The following is a 21,803-nucleotide window of genomic DNA, read 5'->3' on the forward strand; positions in this document are numbered from 1 at the left end:
ATCTGATAATCGAATCCGACCGTTCATACATAAAAACGTGTACAATAGAAATATCTAATAAAGCTCAGTTCTGCGGAAGAAAAAATAGGAAAAAAAATTATTGTAGAAACGAACTCGTACGAATTCTTTCCAAATCCTTGAGTCTTCTTCTTCGCCAAAAGCCATAGTAAACAATAAACCTGTATCGATGAAATTACCGAAACAGTAATAGGTAGAATAATAAGAACCTCAGGCTCTTTATCCAAATTAGAAACAAAGCTGGGCTCTCAGAAATAAATCGGTTCGAAACGATCGGTTTCTCGCGATCGTGCAAGGATTATCAGCGCGGAACGCGGTCCGGAGCGAAGTCGAGCACAGGGCATGTACCCGTGAAATGCATCGGTTGCATCTCCCCTCCAGGTTGGCGGTCGTTCCGTGTGCCCTCCGCAGGATACAAGGTGCCCCACCACGGACTTGACAAACACACATTCGTACACATTTATAGGCGGCAGGCCGGCGTTCTCCGCCGCCGTCCCTCTTTCAAGACAGCTGCCCCACGGGTACGAGTACCCCCACCTAACCATCACGCTACGTTTCGTGCTGTAGTTTCTTCGTACTGCGAGCTTCTCTTCTATACCAGTGCTACGCGCCGACGACCGCTAGTCGACAGGCAACCGGTGGAGGAGTTGTTGCTCTCAGACCGATCTGCTTAATACACGTTTTCTCAGTGTTGCTCCGATTTTACTCGAGTTGCGTATCCAATTGATCGATCACCATTCGCGTATTCAGGAATCCTTGAATTTATTCAACATCAATACTAACGGTGATTTTAATTCGCGTAATGGATGCAGGTTCAAACCAGATCGTTTTCGAGCGATCCTATTCGAAAAAGTGTTTCGATGTATAAAATTATGGATATTTTACTCGGTGGATTAAAAGATTATTCCACGATTATCTATCATTTGACACTAGTGATCTACCAATAGCGGTATCATTGCGTGTGCTTTTAGAACAGTGAACAGCTAGAATTAGGCTGAACTTGTGATCATGGACCGATATAGTGTCTCGTTCTGGTGAATGATACGGTGATTCGTTTTAGAGTGACAGTAGCTAAGAACGATGGTGAAAATGCTGATGAAAGTGCAGGGAACTATGCCGCAAACGATGGTACAGCGATCGTGTTGGTTTTAGATCACGTACAGCAGTTGCTTGCTGGTCGACCAACAACCGGAAGAGGAGCCGCGTCAATTACCACGGCCGCCAGTTCGTCTGACAGTAATTCCTACCGGTCTGCGCCGAGATCTCTTGGTGTTTCGTGCACTTCGTATTGTGCGGCCTATCTTTCCGTTGTGAAAAGAATCGGGGAACAGAAGTGCTATTATTCCAGCGGCTGTGTTTATACGCTGTGTTCATACGCTGTTCTCCATCGTGAACTCCTTCGGTGAAAATTCGTATCGCTAGCTGATATGATACTCCATGCCGCGTGTGCATCGCATATTACGCATTCTATACATCGTTTCCAAGTGGCGCGATAATGAATGCCATCCAAGTATCTTGGCAGAACGAAGTTTCGCGAAGAACCAAGTGATTTCTATGAATTCTCATCAAATACTTGTTATATGTCGTACATATACCCACCAAGCTATTACTTTGCTTTTTATTCGTTGAAAGCAAACAAGCGAAAGGTACGCACTTGAATTGTACAACTCGTGTTTCGATTGTTCAATGTGGGAGAGAGAAAAAGACTCCATATTGTATTATTGGATCAATCAATAAAAGAAATCGTTCGACGAATGATCGTGGGTCATCGTACCGGTAAACCCGCGAAGCACTTATGCCTACGTGAACAAGTGCGATCGATCGTGACGCTAGGAAACTGGTGGGAGCATTCGAAGACGAAATGCGATCGAGTAGCGCGAAGCTTATGCAAGGTTCCCCAGCTGATCGATAAAAACGACGCGCGACGCTGGTCGAACGATTGGGTGCTCGAAGCGGATGGTAGCCATGAGTAGCATGGGATTTTTCACGTTCGTGCGCCACTGAAGGCTAGTCGTTGCCGGAGAAACGAGGAATCGAACCAGCGCTGCCACGAATGTGTCGACACTGTCACGCAGGAAACATGAAAGGTAAACAGACCAATTTCCTAATAGACCGTTCAAAATAGCCAAGACCTTTTTACCCTTTGAGTATTCAATACTCTGAATCGAATACAATGTTTAAACTTGCGTAATAAAAACTAGGTCACTGACGATTCAAAGGAAACTTCACCTCTGTATTTTTTCGAAACGATGCGTTATTTCTATCGATAGAAACATCGAAGTTTCGGCTGGATGAATGATTGTATAACTCAATAGAGACGTTGATAAGTATCTTAGAATATTTTTAGGATATTTGGAAGTCTAGAGCAGTAAAAAATTAGACTTTGTCAGAAATGACCTAGTTTGATCACGAAGCGAGAAAGATCATGCGAGTAAGATCGTACAAAAACAAAATAAATTGATTTGTTTTATAATAGATATATACAAAGATTGGAAATTCTATAATTCGTATCGTATGTATCTATAACTTTTAAAGAATTGAAAAAGATTTGAAAATTCCAAATCTATAACCGCATCGAACACGCGTTATTTTCCATTGATTTCCGCCCAATTTATTTGTAAACGCAATCATACTGCTATCTGAAGATTGTTTTTTACCTCCATACGATGTTATCTTCGCGTTTCTCAAAACGATATAACTTGATCGAAGCCCGCTGAGAATCTACTGCATCCGGAGTCGGAATCGGGATCAAGAGATTGGCCGACACACGATGCGAGCTTGGCAAGCCTGATAAAGTTGGCAGACGTTCGGTTTCGATGCTCGTTCGGTGGCTCACACCGCGGCTTTATCTTCGCCCGCTTTTTCGTAATTGAAGTCTGTATTTGCATCGCAAACAGTCGGCCCGAGAAAGCTTCCGAGTATCCGGGCTCGATGTCGCCGATGTGTTTCGAACTAATTTTACAACGATGTCAGAAGCGCGTTCGTTATTCTTGCTTGCAACTTAGCATCACTAATATTGGAGTAGGAATTTTATTTTATACCAAGTATAGATTGATTGTTTTGTTAAATTATTTATATTTATTGGATTGATAGCTAATCATTTCTTTATGTAATTTCCACGTAATCTAACGATCGTATTTTCGGGTCATTGTTTTGGCGATTTATCGATGTTGATTATCATCAATTATAGAAAGATTAGGATTATTTTAGAATTTACACATAATAAGACATTTAATGTCTATCCTATATATGGCGATTTTTATCAACAGAAAACCCAAAATTAAGAAAATGACGACTATTAATACTTTAAAGATATGAAACTTAAGTATGTTATTTACAAGAGCAATATCACACTAGGAATAATCATGGTATAATAAGGTGAACATTGAAAATAATTTGGCTATCGAAAAACGATATGAAGAAAACGATCAATCATTTGTACTATTTTCGAAAAGTGTTTCCTTTAAGATCTCATTGTTCGTAGTAAAAATTATACTTCGATAAATTATGTTAGCATCAATACATTTAATTCCAAAAGCAAACTCATTCATCCGCGTTATTTCTACACCATTCTAACAAGATAAAAAAACGACCTCAAACTTCAATAAAAATAAAAACGATTTCGAAATTTCTTCTTCATTCAATACCATGCGATATGAACCACCGAAATAACTTCAAAAATCATGACAATAGAGTATTATGTCGTATATTTTCCTATAATCAAATCTCTAACTGATAAGGGATATCGAAACAGTCGGTTCGTCTTAAAGATACGATGCTCTCATCGATGTTCCCAATCGGTTTTTGCTTCGTTCACGTATGGTCCCGTGTCGTTACTCGTAATTCACACTCGACTCCCCTGGGGTACACGTGTCGCTCCACATACAAATCGATTTACGATACCGTATTCGCGTATCGCATTTTTATCACGGCCAGATGAACGACACCGAAACGTCGATATCGTCGCCCGATAAAAGTCGCTTGAGAAATATGTACAACGTTCGACCCACACCACGTGACATGGGCCATGCAACAAAAGACGATCCAGAGTCGCGTTATCTTCTGTTATCGGAATTTTTGCGAGATAAGGCGCACAAATAGTGCATGAACCACTGAAACGTCTTCCGAGATTCGAAACTATAAGCAATCATACTGTCATTCAAAAATCACTGAATTTTTGCCAATTTGGAACGAAGTGGTTGTTAAAGGTCATTTTGATAGAACTGCAGGAAAATAGAATATTTTGGTTTCTTAATTATATTTTACGCGTTATCGTGGTATGATAAAATTCTACCCACTCTGCTACGTTAGGGGATAAATATTATAACTGAAGTTTATATAATAGAATTCCAATTCTACCTACAAATTACTTGTAATTCTCGATCAGATAGATAAATTCAGTTAATAAAAGTCCATTTCGGGAAAATTTAAGAACTGCACTATGCAATGTACACGATATAATTCACCACTTATCAGAACAGCATCAATAAATCGAACAGGTGCCACTGACAACTAGTTAAATTGTCTATTTTTGAAATATAGATCATCGAAAAAGTTTTCGTAGTTGAATTTAACGAGTTACAAGCAGATTGCTTAATTTGACTCAAATAACCCTATTCTACCTTGTTAAATGTAAGTGTCATAAACGCGATATAAATTCCTTCTTACCCTAAATCCACTAAACGTTCCGCCGTTATACGAATGTAGGGAGTGTGGGTGTGATTCCCGCGTAAAATGGCCAGTGTCGTAATCGATAGCAACGTCGTCGAAGAATCATGGTTTAATTAGATTGTCCATGTAACGATCGCGAATGAAATCACCGTTGCCGAGTGAAGAGAAACGCCAAGCGGATTCAGCGTCATCCGCGTTCTCTGTCCGCTTTGTGTGGGTGTAACCGTAGCGCGGATCGAAGGCTTAAAAATAAGAGGCTGGCCTTCGTCGCTGTGATCTCGCAATTTCTTGGCGTCCTACGATCTCGACTTCGTCCTTCCGTGTAGCGACTCGCACAGGTGTCCAGTACAGCAGTGATCGGTCAGCCGACTTCGTTACGTAAAGTCGGATCAAAATTCACGCTGGATGCTCGCGGAGTAGATACAATTGCGTTGTAAGACTTGAACCGCGGTCGTGAGAAAGCGGAACAATTTCGTGGAGCATCCAAAAATTCGATTTAAGAATGTTATCGATTTGTTTCAGTTTTAAACTTTGCTCGTGTACTTAAAAAAAAAATCATTGAAATTTCCAGAGGTGCTATCGTAAATCTTTAAAATTTCTACGTAAAGTAACGAATTGGTTATTTTATCTCCTTCCATAATTCCATTATAGTGTTAAACAAAGAAAAGATCTTCAATTGTTGTTCTAGGTAAAAATTTCACAATGGCGGTATTACTAAACGTTATAGAAATTGTAATCTTAATATCCTGCGGTACCTTTGTTAATGACCTACGTTAAGATTAAGTTATGGGTTTCAAGTACAGTTTTGTTTCATGAAACAGGCATCTTTAACTCTTGACGTCGTAAAATCAATTGACAATACGAATAATCGAACTACTGAACGTGATACATGTGGTTAATAAATAGATTTGCTATCATATAATCTTGTTACAATATATTCGTTCTCCAGACTTATGAGACTGAGAATATAATGATCATAGTTGAGTCTCATAACACTATCATTGAAGAAATTTGAAAATGTTTCCTACACGTATATTATATGTATGTGCGCGTCAATATATTATATTGATAAAAAGTGTCTTCTATTAATATCCGAATGCTTTCTTCAGAATCTACACAGTACGAAACTACAATACGATGCACTATTGTTAATTGTTAGTCGTATATCTTGCATAAGAAGTGTGCATGGGTCACAAACAAATGGCAACAGGCCACATCGAGATTTACGAGACTGGCTAGTACCAAATGAGTACATATGTATATATATGTACATATATCCGTGGGTCGCGAATTATCGTAGTAATTTGAGCGCTGGGGAGACTTCAACGACCGGATTCTGCGTCGGCGATACGCTTGGAAACGTCGATTATTTACAGACGTTGAAGGCGCCTCTTCGAGAATGAATTGCTCGCTGGATGAATTGTCGTGACGCGTGATAGCTTGTGACGGTAGCGCGAATGATGCCCGTGAACTCATTCACTCACGGTGTGAAACGATGCTGGGAAATGTTACAACGGTGTCTTGTGTAATTATTCTTCAAATGTCACCGTGAATGAGCTGGTGTCACAGAGCCGATGTGAAATTTAACCTATTGAACTACATGTTTTCTAGTCAGTTAAGCAAAGCTTTTATGGACTTTCCTGTCATCTGTCTGTCATTTTCGTTTCATTAAACATTGCACTGTTACTTCGATACAATAAATTCTTCTAACTATTAAATTGCGGCAGGAAGCTTTAATTACCTATAATTTCTTTTCTCACTGATTCTTCGAGGAACTTGTGTAAGTGTGTTGAACATAAATGTTTTTAATTGCTTGTTTCATTATAAACAATTTCTATGGAACCTTGACTCTCACTGAGATCTCAAGCTATTTACTTTCTATGGAGTTTTGATCCTCGTTAAAGTATCAAACCATTTAATTTTCATTTTTACATTTTGATTTGGAAATGATAACAAAAGGGTTTCGTCATACGTCATTAGCACAACTAACCAAAACAACCGAAAATAAGAATCTGAAGAATGTGACAGTATCCACGAAGTGACCTGAAATTTAGTAGAACAAGGCCATAATCGCGATTTCTGAGTCATAGCTCGGAAATTCGCACACGATGGCATCGGGATACGTAATAAACGAATGAATTTCATCGTTTCGAGTTATGCGAGCTGAGCATCAACACGTAATGTAATCTTTATCGACCGAGTCGTTTACGAGCGATCCGGGGCTCCCTAGTGTCATGGGGGTGAGACAGATTTATCATTCGTTTCGTAATAATGTGGAGTTATCAGATACTTTCACGTTGCGTCCGGTTGACGGGCGAGTGTGCTCGTTTGCACGACTCCGCGCGGTCGGTTTAAAGGTCGCGCGACGCGTTCGAATTCAATGTCAAGGGTCGATCTTCACGACCGACATCGATACGGGTAATTTGTCGCGCGCCCCGGGTAATCGCAATGAATCTGCACGAAGTCGATTGCAACGTTATATTTGACGGATTGACGGCGTCTATCGCGTTGACTAATGAACAGAAGTTCGAGATCATGCGACACACGAAGTTCCTGTTACTGCTCTTCGCGTTACTTCATGCGATGCATAGTAAAGTATAGAAATTTACACTAATTTTGACATTAAAAGTTTGAGAATTTAGAAACTTACAAATTAAACATTTGAAACTTCAAACCTAAATTCACTTGACATCTCAATATTATTCAAAATATTTCGTTCATTTTTACTGTAATATTTTGCTACTTATTTGTAAAATGCAAACATGTAAAGTTACACAGGGTACTCATTATAAAAAAGAAAAAGAACATTAAACAAATTAGTGGATAACAAAGCGGTCACGCTGCACATCCACTCTGTCCTACCACTATCCTGACAGCGAAAACCATCGAAAATCGAGCACGTGTCCTAACGTGACATCCGTCATCGGGATTAGTTCCAGCACCCATTATCAAACTATTTATAATTCCCTACATATGAAACTCATCATCTTTAGCTGCTCAGCGGTTCTTTAATTATGTCTAAAACCCTCAGGGACGTGCCTGGTCCATCAAAATGTTCGGTCAATCCACCGGAGAAAGATTTCCCAAACTGTTTCACGCCCCATTAAACACATGCACCCTGTTCTCACCGCCCATTCATTCTGCCCGGCAGGTAACAAACGTCCTCGCGGCATGATGCAATCTTCCAAGGTTAACTTTGCGCCGTGAAAAAATGTCCCCCGTTTCACATTTATATTGCTATATAGAGGATATTTGTAATTATAAGATAAACGGGAAGGGGATGATTTTTTATAAAAAAGTAGACATAAAATATTTAGTTGTTAATTGTTACAATGGAGTGGAAATTCTTATATGTTAGATTCGTTTCTAAGATACACTAATAAGAAAATTTAAATGAGTTTGTAAATTGTAATTATAAGCCTGAAAGTTGAGGGTTAACTTTAGTTTGCTATAAGAATTAGTAGAAAAAAAGAACGATAATAATTTGAAAACAATGTATGTATTAATATTCACGAACAACATATGTTTATATAAGACTTGTTTCATATTTTTGGCCGCTTTTATTTATGAAATTGTAGCTCGAAATGATTGAATTCCTCCATGAAAAATTATATATTTTTTAAATTAGGATTTCTTAAAGATAAAATACTAGGAGATGTCACTGCAAAATTAGCGCATTTCGCCAAGATGTTTGATAGCCGTTTTATTAATACTCTATACATTAACAAATACAATATCATATACGTTTTGTTCAGATAAAAACACCCTTTTACAAGATACATGAAAGCATCTATAGGTGACTGTACATTTATTTGAACTTTCACCTTCTTTCATTTACTAAATTACGCCCCTACATGGCCACGTGTTATGAAACACCCCGCAAGCACCATGCGGAGTCGGATAAGTACGCGGTACGAGGTAGCTGCTCAATTTTGCTTGATCGTCGATAGGGGGACGTTTGACGTGGTTTGGCTGACGAGTCGTTAGAAACACGGCCCGTGCGACATTAGCTTTACACGGTGAGTCAGTAGAGCTGACCGTTGCTTGGGTCGAGGCACCCATAAACATGTCCTGTACAATGCAGCTGGACAGGCGACACCGCGGTGCGTTGCAGCGACCCAGATGCCAAAAGCGGGAGAGAAGGTATGGCGCAAGTTACTAAATAACAGGTTCTACCCTAACCGCAGAACGGCGCGCAGCCCTCTCTCTCCCTGTTGGCGCGAGATGCCGCGAACGACCGGTATTAATATTTATAAATGCCACTTCGAACGAGCCGTGGTAATCGTTTCCGTGGTGTTTCTGATCGGCGACGATGCTTGCTACCCTTTTTTTCGTCGCCTCGATTAAAAGGTGTGCGATGCCTGTACAACCGGTGTTTGGATACAGTTGATGAACCGATACACTGTCCTTGGGCTCGTTCAATCAAATGAACTGTGCTTGTGGATTTGATTCCTCTGCATTTCGAGTGGCATTCGATATTTTATCCTAAGCGGTTCCTGTATCTGTTTTGAAGATGTTTATAATTTGAATATGCAATAGAAGTTCGATTAACGGAAAAATTGGAGATGATCTCTTGCAAGAACGATTAAAATAGGAATTGGAAGAAATTGTTAGGAAATTGTTTCTTATACAGAAACAGAGTTATTCGGTTACTCGAACAGCATGTGTCATGATTAATTTGGCTAGTCAAGATTCTATTGTAATTTCATATTTCCTAACGTATTAATTATTAATATTTTCCAATAATGTATTTATGTTGGAAAATTAATTTGCAACGCAATATGTTAAAACTGGAAAGATTAGAATAATAATAATGATGATAAGATAATAAATAATACAAGTGTGAAGGTCAGTTCGATATAGAGCGGCAATATTAAGCTAGTTCCACTGAATGTTATTGGATATTGGATATTGATGGGAAACATCAAACGAAATTATTGCCAGATAATGTCAACTTGATATTGCTCGGCGGTGACTTAAAAGCTTATAATCAGGAAGTAGCCACAATTTCTTTCCGCCATGTGACACCTTCGACTGTAACAAGTTCGTTTATCGGATTATCGAACGCGTACCTCGAACTCATCTTCCCTCCTTTTTCCTTGATGCTTCAAGATTCTTCAGGCGCTCGATTTTCAAGAGCAATCAGTATGTAAATAAATGGTCAGACCCGCTGCTACCGAGAAACACGTTTGCCATGTAGCGCAGCTGGACAAGACACACGCAGCATGCGCACTGAGCAGTATGTTGCAACAACCCAGATGCCAAATGCAGAGGAAAGAATGGTGCAAGTTTCTAAATAAAAGGCTGGTACCCTTAACCGCAGCAATGTTTTGCACGGCTCTCGATGAGATGCCGTGGTAAAAAGTTACGAAACTTGCCAACTATTTTTAGACGATCGACAGTGGAGCAGAGAGCAGCAGCAACAGCGACAGCGATTTTAGCAATGTTACGATTCCTGAAGAGAAGCCTGGTCGTCTCCGCCTTCGGCGTGATTGCTTATCGTTATTTCTTATCGAGACAGGTCTCTTCCTCTCTCTCTTGATATATTCATTGGCGGAATATTTTACGCTTGCTGTGCCCGCTACTTTTGATTTGATATATGAGACCAGTGGAATTCAGAATACTCGGGTAGCAATTAAAGAAAACTCCAACCAACAAATTGATTTCCGCATAAAGATTCGTTTGATTATGAACGTTTCAGGGTTTATAAGTAATAAGTTACGGAGCTCAGGAGCGTGGTTCGATCCAACATTTGACACGAGGGTTTTGATCTAAGATCTAATATCTTTGCTGTTTATTAACTTTGGAATTATTCCTCTTGCCATAATAGTTTGTTAAAAAGTTGTTTTTCTATTAAGGGGTAGAGATTGAGAATCATAGTGGTATAAATCAGTCCCTTGCTGTTTTTCATAACATGGTGTATTTATTATTATAAAAACTTCGATATATCTTTTGAGGTTACGAAAATACATGTGATTTCAAGGAAATTATTGAGGAAAAGTCAGAATATTCTGAAATATATTCTAAAAAAAAACTAATTCTAGAGATGAAATACTCCGAATTCCGGATAATGTATATGAAGAAAACCACAAAAATACAATTCATAGATTGCCACTGCAATAAAGAGACAGCTGTATTTTTCAGTGTTGAAGTGAATCATTGACCAGTACACGATTAATACTCAAATTCCAAGAGACAAATGACTCGCTTCTCATTTATTGTAACATAATGACATAAATAATAGCAAATTCAAAGGTAAATTTGGTGTTCGTAACATCAAACCTTTTCTCTACATTTCAATTTATGGAACTAAAGAATATGGCTCTTGAACCAAATAACCCTTCAAATAATCCAAAAATTCCCCTTCACCTCACCAAAATGACGAAAGATTCAAATAACACGTGCCTCCACAAAAATATCCGCGATTTCCAAGCACTCACAATCGTCGGCTAAAAACAAGTGAGCCGCTCGTCAGGGCTGGCGTACAAGTTGGCGTTACGGTTCAAACGGCGTACGGTTCTAAGGTTAACGACAGAGCGTGTAGCTACCGGCGTTTGCCTGAAACATCAAACCGGAGGCGTCGAAATAGGGGAACCATTTCGCTCGATGCAACTGGAAGCCACGGCTCACGGCATCGCGATATCCGTTCGAAACATGATAATTCCACGAGAGAGGCGAGCCTGCGGCTCGGTCAAATCGGCGAGCGAAACCGATCGACGCGCTCTTGGGAGGATCGTGTTGGGGAGATCGCGTGAGAAAATCCGATCCACGCTTCTCTTTGACGTGCTGGCTCTCTTCTCTTTCTCTTCGGCCACGGTTCTTGTTGCACCGGTTCCACAGTGCTATGTGTGCAACGCGGCAAAACAAACGCGTTTCAAGAGGGAGACGACCCGCCGCCACGTTCGTTCCTTCGGCCGCATATTAGCGCACGTATACCGGTCGGATCGTAACTCAACCGGCCTCTCACGATCGGAGCGCACTATGAATAGTAGCTAATTGACCCAGTTGAACTCCAGTCGGCCGGCACAAGCCGTGATATAAATACGATACCGATACAAACGGCGGATATACATAGAGATTCGATAGGTTAGGATGGTTACATCGATGTTCCTGTGCTTTTCGTTTTCTGAGCAAAATATTGGTGAAGCAGCTGCGGCTTTGATAATGTTAGATGCGGTAGATGGACGAGGAATTCCATTTGAGATAGAACAGAGTAGAAAAGTGCTGTTGGTGAACTAACTGGACTTGTACTTCGTGCGGTTAAAAGCTACGCGTGAAAAAAGAAGTCATATTGAGTCCAGTGATCTGTTGCCGAACTCTCTTTAACTTGTAACTTGATGTTAATCAAAAGTTGTAGGGTATCGAAACATGTAAGAAGTTTAAGTAGAAAAAGCGCTAATCTCAAGAAAAATATTGTCATATTTTGGTGTATTAATTGGTACAATTTACATAACTTTCAACTTTTTCAAACAAATTAACCATTAATTTGTAACTAAAAGTTCCAACATCTTTATTAATTTTGTAATTTTTCTGTATTTTATTTTAGTTTTATCTTATCTAAGAATTCATTCATTAAAACGCTACCCTGAATGAATTTCCTGCGTAGGAATCAAGTTACGAAACGATAGATAAATGAGATTGTATTTACACCAGTTTTGGTTTCAATGGAATTCATAATATGTAATATATATGTGATACAATATTTTGGATGTTGCATACAAGCCAGAGCAAACAGACACCACGAAATGGTGGTTTGTGAAAGAATCAAGTTACAAGATTTCAAAGATGGGGATGTATCAGATTCTGTTTATTAAAGAGCTTCGATTTCGATACTTTCTGTTTGATCACATGTTCAATACCACTTACAATTTTTTTTCGGTATTATTTAACACGCGTATGAAGTTACTTTTTTGTTTGTTTTAAGCTATATAATATCTCTGTGTAATACCTCTGAATGTAATATATGGAATGCTAAACTTTCATCGCTCTGTAACAGAATTTCTTTTCCGTGCAGAAGGTTAGCATACAGAAATAGAGAACAAGTATTGCGTGTCTAACAGACAGTTTTTATCGACCACATTTCTATCTTTAGCTGTACTACTTTTTATTCTTCCTAGAGTCTGAAGTACTCTACCATTATATTTAGCATAATCGTACGTGCTCTCGAATATATTTGCAAACTGTAATCTATCAAACCGTGCACAAACGCCAACTTCTTATTCTTCCAAGCACGTCACAGTTATTTCAAATTCCTCGCGAACCTGTTTCGAACACTAAAAAGCTAATCGACGTTACTAATACGAAAAGAATGAATGCGATCGAATAAAAATTGTACGGATTCTATACAAAAATTCACTACGTCGAATTTTATTTGTGTATCTCTATAATATTTACAAAATTTTAAATTGTAAAACTTATATTATTTAGTGTTATTATATTATTTATAGTATTTAATTGTCTTACAAGATTTAGATCGTAATTTCTTGCCTAAAAGTTTAATAAGAAACGTTTAGCTTAATAGAAAGAAACAGATTAACAGAAACTTTTCGAAAACGACGCGTTTCCGCGCATCCTATGGACTTCTCCATAGATCACTTGGCCGGTTGCGCACCGATAAATGGTCGGGTACAAGGATCAAGAGATCACGAGATCTAGAGATCGGGGGACACGCACGGAATGACATGACGGTATAGAGGCTGCGCAATTCCCGTGATAAATCCAACTTCAGTTACAGAAGATTTATATTGATCATCCCCACGGTGCAATCTCGTTGACCCACTTCTTTGGTCGCACGTGTACGCTAAGAGGATCGATAGTTAATTAAGTTACTAACGTTACGATCTTTCAATAGCGTCGATTTACCGACCGATCAATGATTCACGATACGATCAAACGAAGAGAAAAATACGCGTGGACAGCATTGACGTCATATTCACGTTTATGGTCGCTCCGTATATCGTATTCATTGATTCCAGTTGAGGGATCTGGTGATGGTTGGGCGAATAGAATTCTCGACGAAATCGATGCTAGTCGATTTCTTTTCCTTTTAGAGAAGCGGGCCTCGTTCCAGGAATACCACGTTTATAATATAGTGACGCGATCAACTAAAAAAATTCGCATTACGAAGTGATCGATGCTCGTACGATGATTATCACGAGAAGCATTTCGTTGCGTAAAGTAACAGGAAATCACGATGATGCGTGCTTTCGAGGTATCGGCTTTGCAGACACGCGATACGTTTGTCACACTTGGCAAATCGCCGTTTTATGTTCAGATGCCTTTAATTCGACTCGAGAGAATGTTTTACGCTTGGAAAGAAAAAAAAAAATGAATTTTTACGGCAATGTTCACGTTGATGCGAGCATTACATTCACTTGCATTTGTGATCCAATCAGTGAAATCAAACTCACGGTCAATAGGATACTTACTTCATTCCCTATAATCGCCATTACGAAACGCACTTACTTCGTTTTATATACACAGGGGATTCGCATGAGTTCGATGGAGTTGAAATATCTCAAGAACATTACCACTACTTGAAACTATTTACGATATAATTCATACACAAAACATAAACTTCGCGAAACTAACAAAACTCTTTATACCTATCGATGTTCCATAAAATAGCCCTGCGCTGTCAGCGCATATTTTGCATCTATGAACGAACGTTCTGCGCCTTATCGAAGAAAAATATTAATATTCAACTAAAATTCCATGTAAAGTACCGAGACCACTAACTTAAATCGTAAATTCTCTTCGTTCGGATCCCTCCAATTTCGAACAAGAACAAGAATGCACTTCGATACACCTTATCAACTTGATTTCATCTACGTTGATATTCTCTTCCTCGCAGAATCCTTTCAACCAAAAGACAATGGTCTTCGCGATCGAGAGAAAACGAGGCAGAGATACACGTTTATTTAAACTCGTGGTGATTATCTAAAATTGTTAACTCCAATTATCCTCTTCGTCCCGTTAATATTTATTGATTACGCTAATAACGATGGCGAGTGAGTGAAATCCAGTCCCCACGGATGCTAATTAATACGTTAGGCGAAGCAGAGATGGACGGCGCAGCTGGCAACGAAGATTTCCTCGCGGAACGCTCGGCAATTAGTACATCCAGGAAGCGAGAGCGTAATCGGCCAATCGTTAACGTTAATCTATCGATCGTGGAGCAAGAGTTATCGGGCAACGCGATTTTGTTATAATCACGACGCCGCGATGCGCCTCGTTTGTCCCGGTTTAATGGAATATCGTCTGTGTATCGATGTACTACGAGAGCGTAGACCTCTGCCAGATGAAAAAGTAGACACACGTGAAACACAGATAATGAGCCGACGTGTTCATTAAATATAAAATCGCCGCGAAACTGCACGAGCCGCGCCAGCCTCGTTTTCTTTCGTACGCGAATCGTTAGGAACTTGAATCGTTGTAAATTATTAACGGCCAGATCGATTGATTTATTCATTAGAAAGTGGCTACTGAAAGTCTTTTTTTTTCCTCTTTCTCTCTTGAGAGTTGGTTTTTTAGGGTTATAACGATGTGAGTGTTTTAGAAATTTTGTTTAGCATCGAGATTTAAGCAATGGACGTTCTTTTTAAAGCGTGCTGAATTCGAGATTTAGAGAAGGTAGATTGAATTTCTGATTATTTATTCTCATTTTTTATCTCTAATGTCATTTATGAATGGATTCACTTATTTAGATTTGAGATGATGTACATTATTTGAGTTAGTTGAATGTAGAAGATATTAAATGTAGTAAAGATCCGTTCTGCTTTGCATGTAAAACTACGTGAATTGCATTTATCGCACGAAAGAAACTTGGACATTTAGGATAAGAGGTTTTGCTTCATCCATCAAATCTCATCTATAGATCATCATCTTTTTGCGTAATTTAATAAATAGATAATACGAAACAAGAAAACTGTAGTAACCAACTAGACATAGAAAACACTTATACCGTGGAATAAAACGCATTATAATGTGCAACAAAACCATAAAAAAACTGTGACAATTCTCTGCATCTAATCTAATCTAATACTGTTCAAAATAGTTACTTATCTCGAAAAATAACTAACACGAAATATTCCTATGTAATACCTTTTATTAAAACACTTTCGTATCATATTTTCCTGTTTGAGAGGGTGTTCCAACTGTTGAATCATTTATCACAGAGAAAGTGGATACTAAACTCGAGAAGGGTTTTCATATTAATGAGTTCATCGAAAGTGGTTTCAGGGCATATGTAAATTCGTTTACGTCACGTGGCGTAGTTTAATTTCCTGATTATCGCGGGGAACGTTAAATCACGAAAGGGAATCGCTGTACACGAAGCGCGTCCGTTATTATTAGAAGCATCGGACTTTTATAGAGAAAGTCCCGTTACGCCATGCAACGTCATAATTGTAATAAAATGAAGCGAACAGGACAGAATAGTAAAACACGATAGAGTGGACTCTATTAAATTTCAAATAATGAAGTTAATGTTTTGATTGCCGACCCAAACATAATTACAGATCCAGGTGTTCGTTTAAATAACAACGTATCTTGCGAACCTTCCTTCCTTATACGCGTGATCTCTTAAAATTAACGATATAAATAATTCGATAATAATACTTTTAAACATTTTCTATTTTTATGCAAATGTAATCTGACTGAATAGATACCGAACTTATGAGAAAGTAAATAGTTAGAATTGGAAAGTACAAAATACAACACGAAAATGATAAACAGTAGATGGTAGAAGAAAAAGTTTCTCAGATTTCTCCTTGTTATTTCTCGAAATCTCTCGCGTTTAATTTACCAACAAGATTCCGAATCCGACATACCGTCCATTTTTCATATTTCTTAGAATCCTTCACACTGTGTTCCCAGTCAGAAGTAGCAAATTCATTTAAATCTTTCTACTACCTGGATCAGTCATTTTTCACTCGTATGAAATCTCATAGCGTACCGGCACGTCTCTTCTCCGTATCGACAGTTTCGGTTTCGTAACTTCGAACTGTTCGTGCCTCAAGAAAAATTTCCTTCGACGAAAGGTAATTCTTCTTATTTCGTAGAAAAATACGCACAGAGAAAAAAACGAAAGAAAGAACGGTTTGTTACGATCGAATGAACGTTACCGCGGACGTTAATAGATCGTCTCGATCAATCCGTGGTCCCTCGTTCTGAGATCATAGATCTGAGATCTGGTTCAAGAGATCTGGGTCGACATTGCGCAAGCCGCGATGGAGGCCATCCGAGGTTTCAACGGGGCATCCACGATCACGTATTCATGGTGTTTTGCAACGGGGTGTTTTGCGAACAAAAGGAGACAGAGACGGATGACCGCGACGAAAACGGCCAAGAATAATGTCATCTGCGAAACTGCACGAAATTTTCAAGTGAAAGCCGATAAGGGATAAAATAACGGTCTGGCGAAACGTATTGATGTTTTGCGAGTCAACTCCGCGAAAAAAGAATTCCACGAAAGTCCCCTTTGTGTCCTTTTTTCCCTTCGTTTCTCCCAGTCTGCGATTCTTTATGGCGATCCTCTCCACCTTTGCGGGTACCCATATATCTTACGTTTCCTCGAATCCTTACCCACATCAGACATCGCGATTGTTTCGTTTACGCGCTAACTGAAAACCCGTAGTTGTATAGCGATCGCTAGGTTTTCTTTGAAGAATTAGTTTTTTCATTTTTGGAAACATACCTCTTTGTGGACTGTAAATTTCCTCTGCAATTGAATATCGTTTTGAAATAGAAAAATTCATCTTTTTTTTTGTAGAATATGGGGGATTATAAAAATTATACCAAAGGCTGTTATTAACTCTTTGCAAACAAATTAGTCTTTCATATATGCAAAACAACGTAAATAATATTAAAGATATTAGTAGTAATATTGAAAAGATTTTCGAAAATAAAGAAATATAGATAAAGCGATATTTGTAATACTTAATAATCGTAGTAATTCGAATATGTATCTTTTCAAAGCACCTTTTTAAGACGCTCTATACCTTAATAAGAAAACACACCCATTTTGCAATTTTAAGTTTTTGTAACAATAACTATGCTCATTTATCTCGAGCATCATCGAACGATACAATCGCGTCATTAGAAGCAAATTAGGTTCTAAACCGAGTAGGAAGTTGGACAGACGTGTCCCCTGCGGTATAGAATTTACATGGAGTTCATTAATCAAATAATCGAAATTCATGTATCATGGTGGTGTCGTTGATACGGGAAGAGGACGATCGACTTTCAAGCACGTAAATGCATGAACTCGCACAAACGAAGATCTTGAATGGGCTTGGTCAGTGTCCACTTAGCCCGCAGGCATTAATCTCCTCGTAAACTCGATGGGCCCATAAAATCCTGGCCACAGCCATTGTCGGTGCCTTGGCATCCCTGCTCCTCTATTTTTCCGGGCGCGGTAGCGCTCGTTTAAATTCAATTAGAAACGAAGAACGGTAGGAACGCACGCGCCCTGTTTTAATTGATTTTACTAGCCATTATTTCAATTAGACTTCGTACACGAAGAATGATCGGTACAGGATTGTTAGTTGATAAACGGGTTTTGGTGAAGTGTGTTATTTTGTTAAAGGGCTCGAAGAACATTTAGTTCTTTAATGGCGTTTTGAAAACATTTCTTGCTCGATTTCGATACAATATTCTTTTTTCTTTTTAGAATTTTGATATTGTATATTTTACCATTTCCAAATTAATTAAAATATACATTATTGTTAGGATTCAGGATAAGTTTCATTTTTTAATAATATTCTGAAGATATGTTTTGACACTATAACATTTTCTTTTTCATTTAAAACTCAAGTATTTTCTTCTCTTTCTAAAAGAGAAAATAACAGAAGGAAATGTGTAACTTTGCAGTTGGTAAAAGAAGAGTTCCATTTTTAATAAGTAAATTTTTAAAATCTTGATGCCGACTGGTTAAGTGGTGCAGATAAATGAAACGCTTGTTTCCTGTTTGTTCCAGATTACCAGTTCCCAATAGACGTTTCTGGCGTAGCCAAGGACCATCCCTTCCTCGAGGCTGATTCCCTACAAAGTCTATTTCGACGATTGCACGCACTTAATCGGTGTGCCAATATGAAAATCGACACGCATCACACGCACAGCACTAGTCACAGCAAAAGCGTAAGTAGTCTCTAATAATTTATAATCTTAAAAGGACAATATTTTTTGTATATCCCTTAACTGAAGGAATTAAATCTTTCTCAAAACGTTGTGATATAAAATAAATAAAACACACAACTCTCTTTAAGGGTCTCGAATAAATTAAAAGGAAAGTTACAAGCAAAAGTCAGCTTGATTGTATTTTCTGATATATCATTTGCATTGTATTCTTTCTATCGTGTCGTTCCTGGTTTCTGAATATTTTTTGAAAGAAACTCATTGCTCGTTTTCAAGTAGACCCTTTTGAGCTTTTAGCTATCCGAAAGGAGAGGATCTCCATAGACGGAAATACCAGTCTAGATCAGGAATATCAGGATGGAGTCGGGGCTTGCCGCGACAAGGGTTCCTCCACCTAAATGCTTCTTAGAATCCCACGGTTTCTCGGGTGCGGTCCTTTCAAGGATCACGTCCCTTCTTCAACTTCCGTAGTGCGACCAGATTATCTGTTTGAACGCTGATTCGTTCCTCAAATTTTTGGGAAAGTCGCTTTGTCGCTCGGCTTCCGAAAGGATTCGTCATCTAAGGCGTACATTGCACGTCACCTGAGTAATCTCTTGATATGTCAAGAGCCACAAGAGCCACAGGAATGTCCAATATTTGACGTTGATCTGAGATTACCTAGAGTAAATTCGTTTAAGCAAGAGTTACTTCTCGAATCATTCTCGAAGTAACTGGTTGTTGAATTTTTAGTAGGTAGAATTTTGTGAGTAGGATACGTTCACATCACAATAGAATTTTTGTTTTGTTATCTTTTTGATGATGAATCGTAGGATCTCCACAGGAACTCAGGTACCTTAGTTTCCACGCTGTATCTTCTGTTGAATCTTGTAGACATGCGATCCTCATGATACACCTCATATATATTAAAATTCATATTCTGTGAAATGAAATATAAAGGAACCGAAGAAAGAATCATTTCTGAAACGTGATTTAAAATTCGATGAACTTTCTCATGAAATTACGAATTACGAAAATTTCGAGGCACTCTATGTATCTACTAATTTTATTAGAAAATTATTTTAAAATAAAGTGGAAAATTATAGTACGCTTGAGTGAAATTTAGAAATCATTTTCGTGCTTTCATTCTTAGAAGGTTAGGAAACGTTTTAGTAGAGCTCAATAAGATTTAGGATTTCTTCTGTCCCCTTGAAAATCATTAACAAAAACAAATTTAATTTTCTAGCGGTATCCAGTCATACGAACAACACTCTAAGCCTTAATTAATACATTTACCGTCGATCGTATTTGAACCAACTTTCCATTCACGTCGATTAAATCCTACACAAAATAGAATAAATCTTCAAGATAGTGCAGTAACGGCGTCGACTAATTCTATCTTCGACATTTTCCAATTTGCTTCGAGTAAAATTCCAGGGTCACGAAATGTCATTTCGTCATTCCATCGTCCGTGTTTCGCCAAGTGGCGACGACATCGAAATACACTTCGTTATCTCGAATCTCTTTCTCCGTCGACTAATTGCAGGCTCGAGCTATCGGAATTCAACGAGTTATGACACGTTTCCATCGTGTATGGTCATTGTTATGCGAGGCTCTTGACCGTCTCGTGCTATTCTTACGATTTGCTGAGGACGAACATACGAATGGAATAACAACTAACGATCGTCACGTGACCAGGATAAGACCAGAGTTAATTATCGTGGAAAGTGCTGCCAGGCATGGTGGAACGACGTCCTTATGGTGGTCGTACGAGAGTGGCATTCGAATTTTCCATTAGGATCGTTTCGTAAAATCTTATTTTTCGTAATTGATTTCCGGTTCGTTAGGATAGCGAAAAGACATTAAGATTGAGAAAAAACCAAGGTACTTATCAGTAACTGATAGTGTTATCAAAAATAACATTCATTGCTAAATAAAAGTTAATGCCCAACGGGAGGATTCAAATCGCTCGATTTCGTAATCATTTTTTGCGTTTTCCCCAAATAACTCTCACCAATTTTATCACCATTGCTAAAACAATTTCGTTTAACACCACGATTATCTCCAATCTAGCGTGTTCATAAACTTTCATAAAAAGCAGTCGCACGTGTGATATGTACAATTATCGCGAAGAGTGAAATGGAAGAATAATCGAGGAAATTGAATCGAGAGACCAATGCCAGCAGTGTTTGACGTTTTTAACTTCTCGCGTGGAACACCTTTTTATTCCCGTCGTTTAATCGAACTATATGGCGCGAAATGTACATGCCTCGTTAAATTCAAAACTGACGCGAGTCGAGGGCGGGAATCGTCCGCGTGGTGTCACGGAACTCGTAAAGATCAATCTTAAAGAAATTTTATTGTTCAGCCTCCGTCGTTCAAGCAGGAAGTGTTCCAAAATTATACAATGAGACGACGCACTACGAGCATTCGCCTCGCAAATCAGAGTTAAAAGCGTTTCGTTGTGAGCTTAAATCAATTATACGCTGGGGCCGGTCGATTAAGATCACGAGGATCAATTCGTGCGATCTCAAGAGAGAAATTACTCGGATCCATTCACGCGCCCCTCGTAACAATCGTACAAAAGAAAGGAGCGCAGAGTCCGATTGAATTCATTGCGAATAATCGTGATTGCTGTTCTTTTTTTTTCTTCCTCTGTCTTTTTTATTTTCATTCAAACATACGCGAGAATACCTTATGTACGTATCGATACGCGTAATCTCTATCTCCGTAACATGACGGTGCGAATCGATAGATCAATGGAAACCGTCTATCCGAGATTTCATCTCATAAATTGTTTTTATATCGTGCGATTTTTCTTCCGACTCCTCCAGGCAATTTTTTGTCTGCTAACATTTGCAATTCGTACAGTAAAACAATATTAGATCATCATATATTTTGGAATGAAATTTCACCTTCTCTTCTGATTTTCTATCTTTATTAAACAACATTTCAAATTTTTAATTTAGTGAGCGGTTATATAATATACTAAGAACGTT

At 38.6% G+C, this 21,803-nt stretch overlaps 1 protein-coding gene across 3 annotated transcripts in view; it reads left to right on the top strand.

The window, feature by feature from the left end:
* Nucleotides 1-21,803, top strand: part of cv-c (RhoGTPase activating protein) — a 350,754-nt gene that overhangs the window by 298,108 nt on the left and 30,843 nt on the right. For all 3 annotated transcript variants that reach the window (XM_033347220.2, XM_033347221.2, XM_076620241.1), the window contains one exon: nt 18,668-18,828. In XM_033347220.2, the coding sequence (XP_033203111.2) occupies nt 18,668-18,828 (161 nt within the window). The remainder of the gene's footprint in view (nt 1-18,667; nt 18,829-21,803) is intronic.

Source organism: Bombus vancouverensis, chromosome 7 (assembly GCF_051014615.1).
Source record: "Bombus vancouverensis nearcticus chromosome 7, iyBomVanc1_principal, whole genome shotgun sequence".
NCBI classification, from domain to species: Eukaryota; Metazoa; Arthropoda; class Insecta; order Hymenoptera; family Apidae; genus Bombus; species Bombus vancouverensis.